The sequence below is a fragment of the Triticum dicoccoides genome, chromosome 7B (genome assembly GCF_002162155.2).
Source record: "Triticum dicoccoides isolate Atlit2015 ecotype Zavitan chromosome 7B, WEW_v2.0, whole genome shotgun sequence".
NCBI classification, from domain to species: domain Eukaryota; kingdom Viridiplantae; phylum Streptophyta; class Magnoliopsida; order Poales; family Poaceae; genus Triticum; species Triticum dicoccoides.
This window is the reverse complement of record NC_041393.1, coordinates 50,596,454-50,604,474: the sequence shown is the minus strand read 5'-3', so window position 1 is coordinate 50,604,474 and position 8,021 is coordinate 50,596,454. Positions and strand designations below refer to the sequence as shown.

The 8,021-nt window shown below is 41.0% G+C and overlaps 1 protein-coding gene across 1 annotated transcript; it reads left to right on the top strand.

Moving 5' to 3' along the window:
- Positions 1-746: 746 nt before the first annotated feature.
- Positions 747-1,859, top strand: LOC119336785 (floral homeotic protein APETALA 1-like). Its single transcript, XM_037608862.1, has one exon. It carries the CDS (start codon positions 747-749, stop codon positions 1,857-1,859), a length of 1,113 nt encoding a protein of 370 aa, XP_037464759.1.
- Positions 1,860-8,021: the final 6,162 nt, after the last annotated feature.

Below are 8,021 nucleotides of genomic sequence, written 5' to 3'. Positions count from 1 at the left end.
TAATGTAATTGTTGCAATGCAATTAATAATCAAAACCATTTTACCACAATGGTGGTATCCATAGAAATAAAACTTAGTAGGATTTAACTCGTCATTAATTTATAATGCTAATGGGTGAGGATGTGTATGTAATCAGATATCAATGATTTAATGGTTCTAATCTTCTAATTTGTTTGGAAGTTTTTGATTGGTTCTAAATAAGGATATAGATACACACATATAGTAACATATGCGTCGATTCAAAAGAATGATATTAATGTACTCATATATGGATATTTGACTAAAAATCAATTCTATACAAAACTAGCATGTTTATAAATTTGTAATATGTTAATGCCTACTACAAATTCACATGATCCAGTCTACTCAAACATTAATGGATATATATCAATTGCTACTAAATTTGGATGTGTGGATTAGGATGAAATTTTATTATCATTCATATTATGCAAAAGTATCATGATCACAAATATTTCTCATACACCATTCTATTAATGCCTCTGACAAGTAGACCCAACATGGGTATAGGAAGATGGAACTTTTGTATTATTAGTAAAGCTCTCTTTTGGAGAATGGAAGGTCCTTGGGGCGTTCACAACCCTTCCCTTCTATATAAGGGGGTACATCTCCACATATCTCTCACCAATATGTCGTTAGTCAACAGCTTTAGCAAATCTCAAGCATTTTGTAGATCCTTGTGGTTCCTATTTCTAGTAGTAAGTTTCTTTGTCCTTATAGGAGTTACTATGTCAAAGAAGGATAGGCGCTCAGCTATCACGTACATCACTGATGACAAAGAGCGTGATTTCACGTTCTCCAAGCGACGTGGCGGTTTGTTTAAGATTGCTGCTGACCTCTCTGCTATCACCAGTGCTAGGGTTGCTATCGTCGTAGAGAAGGAAAATGAGAAGATGCATTCCTTTGGGACGCCATCTGCTGACCCGATTGTTGATGCTTTCCTAGCAGGTGCACCACTGGCAATTCCACTTGCCGATGAGGCAACGACTACCAGGATTGCACAACTACAAAGTGAGGTGGCTCGGCTAGATATGCATTGCATGAAAGAGTTTAAGGAAAACCAACTCTCCATCAAGCATATGAAACAAATCATGGAGCAACACCCTGGTACGGTGGCAAACCTTATCTTCTCGAAGGAAGAACAACTCAGTCCCGAAGATCTAAAACATCTATCCAATGAAATCTATCGTGTCCATGAGGAAATTGGACACCGGTTGCCACCATTGCATTATGGCCACAAGACCATGACTAGTCGTGCAAGCATGATGCAAAATATGTTACCATCAAGTGGTCCACCATCGAATCACATGAAGACTGTCCCTTCATCAGTGCACTCACCGTGGGCTGACCATCTGCCACAACACCATATGGTTTCGTCTCCACTACCACCATCACCAGGGCAGATTGTGGCACCACATTTTCCTCAGGTGCCATCAATGTTCCATCCTGCACCATCTTCTTCAGTGCCACAGATTGCTTCCCCGCTACAAACCACATCTAATCAGGCACTTGAGCTACCTCCCCCACTAGATATAAGTGTCGAAGACTATGTAAGTTCTTCCAACCCAGTGAACCCACAACAGAACAATGCAAACCCTAACTCAACAACTAGGTATAATTTGGCGGCCTCTCCACTTTTGGTTAACTCTGGCGGCAATGATTTGACTGTCAATGACCCATTTGGGTATGAATCATGGGGTTATGGCCTATCGGATCAACCATTCTACAATGGATTTCCAGAGATGGGTGCTTACATGGGCTATAATGGTGCTGATGTAGGACAATCTTCTGTGGGAAATGGTGGATGGGTTGATGCACCGCCGGAATCTTCTTCTAGCTAGACGCTAGTTATAATTGCCATTTTAGTTCTATATTTGAATAAAAGTTAGTTACATTTCCATTTGGAAATTTGTAATCATATGGACAATTTACTGAGTCCGCTCGAGGCAATAATATACATGTTCAACGTTCGACGTGTTGGACCGTGATGATTTTTTTTATCTATGCGTCACATTGTGTTTTCATTATAGTCAAAAAAATTGATTTTTCTTGTTGACATGTTCTGCATCTTACAGATGAAGGAATATAAACATGGGTTTAGATTTTCTAGGTATTATGTGTCGCATAGCATTTTCATTATTTTCAAATATTTTTATTTTCTTGGTCAAATGTTATGAATGTTAAAGATGAATGATGTGAACATGGATTTAGAATAATTTTCATGTTAGTATATTGTGATTCAACCATTAGTAATTCAATAGAAAATAGGAGTTATGCTTATTAAATAAACCAAAAAATGTTCCAATTCCTGCTACGATCAATTCCTTGATGCTATAAGACCATCAACAATAATAACAAATTGATATGATACCTATAATACGTAAATAGTTCATCCCACTACCATATTTCTCTTGATATTCAACATATCCATATAATAAACATCCCACAAATCCATGTCTGAAAAAAAACAAATCATGAGATAAAACTTGAATTTAGTACGCAACCATCCCAGGTCGTTTGATCTTCTGACTATATAACCGCCGAGGAAGCTAAAGACGCTTAATGCATATAACATGGTTGTTTGGTCTACAAACCCTCCTATTCTAAAGCGAGCCATCACTTCCAAAAACAAGCTTCGATGTGGGCCACTCATTACTAGTACCATGCCAAGATGGAGCTCGATGTTGCATGCCAACACCACCACACATCACCTAGGCGGCCTGGCGGCCCGCCGACAATGCTTCCCTTGTGCCCGCTTCATCTTCTCATGGCCATGGCGTCGTGCCTTGATGGCGCCGCCGCACACCCGGAATGTTTCACTGACATAATGTAATCATTTGCCTATTGTTAAATACCTGACAAAATTATAAATCTTTGTTGAAATTTAGATCGCGAAGTTTCTTGGTGCTTCGTGCTCTAGCTAGTTGCCTAATGATGTCGCATCGGTAGGGACACTTAGGATATCAAACTCATACCGTGGCGATTATAAGATAGGGTTGGGGCATTCACACCACGGGAAACCCCCATGAACACTCACTGGTAGGAGATTGGTGAGTGGAGCCGAAGAGCGGTGTATATTGAGACGAGGTCGATGGGAAATAGGATAATGGAATTATTAAGGAGAAAGCGGAATTAGGGAGAATTAGGGCCAGGGTTGTTAAAAAGAAGAAAATATAGTGGGACTTCTGATAGAGATTCAATGCCTAGAGGGGAGGTGTGGTTGCGAGATCTCAGCCGCAAGGTAATTCCAATATGTATCTATAGTTTTGTACGGTTTTGCAACAAAGTATTTCTTCCAATGAAATGATGGGTTCAACAAAGAAATCACTATAGTGATAGACAAATCTTCTGTATATTCTTCAAAATAAGGTATAAAAGAAGCCAGCAAAAGAACATGAAAAATGAACCATGCTCCGAATCTCCTATGAGGCACTCTAACCGGATGTTGACATCAGATATTGGCACGGTCAAGAACTTAATTAAGATGGCCTCAAATGGAGAAGTGTTCAAAGTGATAAAGTTCCGTATCGTCAAAAGGAGAAACTTTGATATTTGGGCCATAGTCATACGGCCTCATATCTAAGGCTGAAGTTGTGTTTGAAGTACTCAGATTTTGTATTCAGAACACTATTCGGCTGATTGCACCCCCAATATGGCTTCATATGAGAAAACTTTCTACACAAATGTCTTTGTCTTGTTAAAACGGTTGATTTTGATGTAAAGAATGTCTAAAACGGAGTTTGTACACAAAAGTTAGAGCCAAAATAGTGTGCTACAAAATTCTGCCCCGAAAGTTCTGGGCAACTTCCGGGGAGGTTCCGGGCTAAACCAAAACTTTACACGCAGTGCGCCCCGAAAACTGGAGTTTTAACATTATTTGCAGATTTGCAGGCCCGAATTCAATCCCAAGATGACCTCGCATGAAAAATTTATCAACTAAAGGATTTTTTTTCTCCATTGCAAGATCTACAACTTTGCTTTTGAGGTCATCATGATCCGAAGTCGTATGCGGCCTGTAGATTCAGTGAAAGAGGGGTACCTGATATAATTTGAGCCTAGAAGTTCCGGGCCAGACCTGAAGTTTAGGCCCTCATAGTCTGAGTTAGGGTAACTTTTGATGATTTGTACGTGATTTGAGTCCTTTTCTTGTACGGGAAAGTCCACCCGCCTAATATATATGTAAGGGGTGACGGTCGATTGAACAACAACACACAATCGAATAATCAATCTACTTTTTACCCTAGTTTTACATCTCACCCTTGTTATTTCTCTCTCATTTTCGTTCGTTCTTCGTTGAAGGGCAGCGATTCTCGAGGCTCTAGGGGCAGGCAAACCGACCTAGGGTAGCCCATAGCCGCCGCGCGTCCAAACGTGGTCCCTCCCGGGCGCATAGGGTTTCAGGTGCTAAAAAGCGCCCGCCGGATTTCCTGCGTACCGCGCTTTCAGACGGGTCTCCTTCGATGTGAGCTATGGTGCATCACCCTTGACGTTGGAGGTACACGGTGACGTGTTCATGTGCGAACACACTTTTTGGCGACCACGCTGGGACAGAAAGATCAAGAATCATCAACAACCATGTCTAATCACCCCAAGCCCTCAGAAGGTGACGTTGATAACATCATTCATCCCAGTCTTGATGAACTATCGGACGAAAATCACCAAGCCTATGAATACGCAAGAAGCAGCATGAAGAGGCTTTTGAAGCACTCAAGAAGAAGCACGAGGAGGAGGATTTGGAGGCATTTCTTGCAAGTTTCAAGAAGGACCATCAAGGCAACATCACTTCGGTTGGAAACATCAATTTTTCTCCTCTCATTGACGAACAAGATTTAATCATTGTGAGTAAAGTTTTTCCTCCAGAGAAAGTGGCCGTGATTGAAATTCTTCTTAATAAGGGTAATGTGATGACGTACAATTCTTTTATGGCAAATACTAATGCTACGAAAAACATGCCTCCGTCATCTAGTGGTACTGTTGGTGTATCTGGAAACCCTAGTCCAACTTTACCTATTTCATCAGCAAATCCTATGCAACAACAATATAGTACGCCGTTGAATTCATACCCTAGTCAAACCAACCAGCTTGTGGTTGCACCTACATATCCTAATCCTATTATGAGTATGCCCAATTCGGCGTCAACATCGAATCACTTTGTCACACCACCCATAGGCGCAAGCATGTTTGCTCTTCCGCCGAATTATGGTTCGGCACTCATACCACAAGTTGCACCACTAGCTAGTATTCAGGTTGCTCCGATGTCATTGCCACAAACATCTTCATCTACCTCAGATCCAATTTTAGCTAAACTAAGGGAGGATTTGCATAAGATGTTTCTAGAAACTTTCGGAAATGAGCCGAAAGTAATCAGTCGTGTGTACCAAAAACCTTATCCTGAGCACTTTGATGCAATTTTGTACCCTCAAGGTTACAAGGTTCCTGATTTTGTTAAATTTAGAGGAGAAGGCACAAAAACAACATGGGAGCATGTTAGTCACTACCTAGCACAGTTAGGTGAAGAAGGTTCCATAGAAGAATTGTAAGTGTGTTCATTTCCATTATCTTTAACTGGCCCCACATTTTCATGGTTTGCTAGTTTACCACATGGTTCAATTCTCTTATGGTCACAATTAGAGCAGAAGTTTCATGATCACTTTTATAGCGGCGATAATGAGCTTAAGTTGTCACATCTTACATCGGTTATGCAAAAACATGATGAATCGATCACCGATTATGTCAAGAGATTTAGAGATATAAAAAACCAATGTTATAGCTTGGTGATAAGCGAGAGAGACTTGGCAGGTCTTTTTCTTAGTGGCTTGAAAACTCATATTAAAGAGAGGCTAGAAAGTTATGAGTTTTTGAATATTAACCAAGTCTTACAAAAAGCTTTGGCCCAAGAGAGTCGAAGTAAAGAGGTTCATAGGTCTACAACTGATCATCCTAGAATGCATATGGTTGAATACAATGATGATAATTCGGATGATGAGGTTGATGTCTATACTACTAAGTTTGTTTGGTCCTCATAGGCCAAACCCTATACATGCAATGCTCTTAAGCCGATTCGCAAGAATCGTGATGATGAGATGAAGTTCACTTTTAATATATCTAAATGTGATATAATATTTGATGCTCTCTTGCAAGACAAGATGATTACAATATCACACAACATATCGTCGTTTGAGGAGCTAAAACAGCACGCTTATTGCAAGTACCATAATTCATTTTCTCATGCTACTAATGATTGCAATGTTTTTCAACGATATATACAATCGGCCATTAATGATGGACGATTGAATTTTGCTGAGATGCAAGTTTATAAACATCCCTTCCAAGTAAACACCATGGACTTGGAGGGAAAGAAAATGTTAATTCGGCCTAGCATAGCCGAATCTGCTAATAAAGATAATGTTATTATTGGTGAACCCAGGAAAGGCAAGGAGGGCGACAAAGTCTTAGGAAGAGAGGTTGTGCTTGATAAGCAACCCGATGGCAAGGAAGTATTGAAAATCACCATAAAAAATCCTGCACTCAGGGGGCAACCACAAGTACAAGAAGATACTCATGTTAAGTTTATCAAGCCCAAGAATTCAGAAGTTGGCAAGTGGGGAAAGAGTGAAGCTAAGCGCAAGCGAATCAAGCCAACTTTTGATATGTTGCTATCCAAATATGCAAGTCAAGCGGACGGTTCTAGCTCTAATCGGCCATCGCATTCAAATCGTGCAAGATTTCCTCCGAAGCAAGAGTTTCGATGCTATGCAAGGACATATGATTCATGGGAACCGACACCATGGGTATCACAAACCCCGTATGCACCATATTGAGAGACTTTAATGGAGGATGCAGGCAGCCCCAATGGCTCCTTATGCTTTTCATATGGGGTGGGAAGCACCTAGAAGGCCTACTCGCGAGAGGCTCTATTAGCCCACACAAGGTCGTTTGAGCTATTGTGCTAATCGGCCAACAAAAATTTCTCCAAGCAAGGCCAACAAAAAAGTGGGGCGTATTAATTCACCTAATGCAGAAATTTCAGAATCCGACAAGCAAAAGGAAATAAAAAAGGCGGTTGTTCATAATCTGGCTACTTCTAATCATGATATTGCTATTGTTCAGCAGGGTTCCATGGTTAATAATCATGAGGCGAGCACAAGCAAGGCCAAACCAAGAGATCCCAAATATACTCAACCTAAGTGGTGTCCTCCCAGTTTAACTAAGACCATGAAAAGAAGATTACAACGCATGAGGAACCACGAGAAGGTAGAGCACAAAGAGGAGAGGCAAACGGACAAATTGCTTAGTGAAATTCAGCCCATGGTACTGAGAAAACAAGTGTGGGGGCCTAAACAAAAACAAAACACAGATGCTTCCACATTCGCTGCAGCAACACCTTCACCACCAAAAGAGGATGATGTGACCCCTATTACATCGTCCACACCACCTGAACCATCCCCTTCAATTGAGGAAACTTTAAGCCCAATATACACATTGGGAGATGAGGATGAGATGGTGGATTATGAATCTACGTCGGTTCGGGAAGGTATGGACATGAATATGGTATATTACTTACTTGCCGAGTTTTGTGCTATAGGTGAAGAAGGGGAGGTAGCCCAACTGGATTTTGGTCCTAAGAATGCTATCTTCGAGAAGCCAAATAAAGAACTGGTGAAACACTTGAAGCCGTTGTACCTCAAAGGTCATATTAACGGATCGTCGGTTGCTAGGATGCTCGTTGATGGTGGTGCTGTGGTAAATCTTATGCCCTACTCGGTCTTCAAGAAGTTGGGGTTAGATGATGATGCATTGATGAGGACCAATATGGTACTTAATGGTTTTGATGGTAAAGAAAAGACAGAGGCCAAATGTGTGATGTGCATGGAACTCACCGTGGGAAGCAAAACTTTGGCCACCACATTCTTCATCGCCGAGGTGCAAGGTAACTATAATGTTATATTAGGACGCGATTGGGTTCGTGCTAACCAATGTGTGCCATCTACCATGCATCAATT

What these genes read in the sequence shown, in the direction of transcription:
- LOC119336785 (XM_037608862.1), top strand. Translation starts at nt 747, where the DNA reads ATGTCAAAGAAGGATAGGCGCTCAGCTATCACGTACATCACTGATGAC.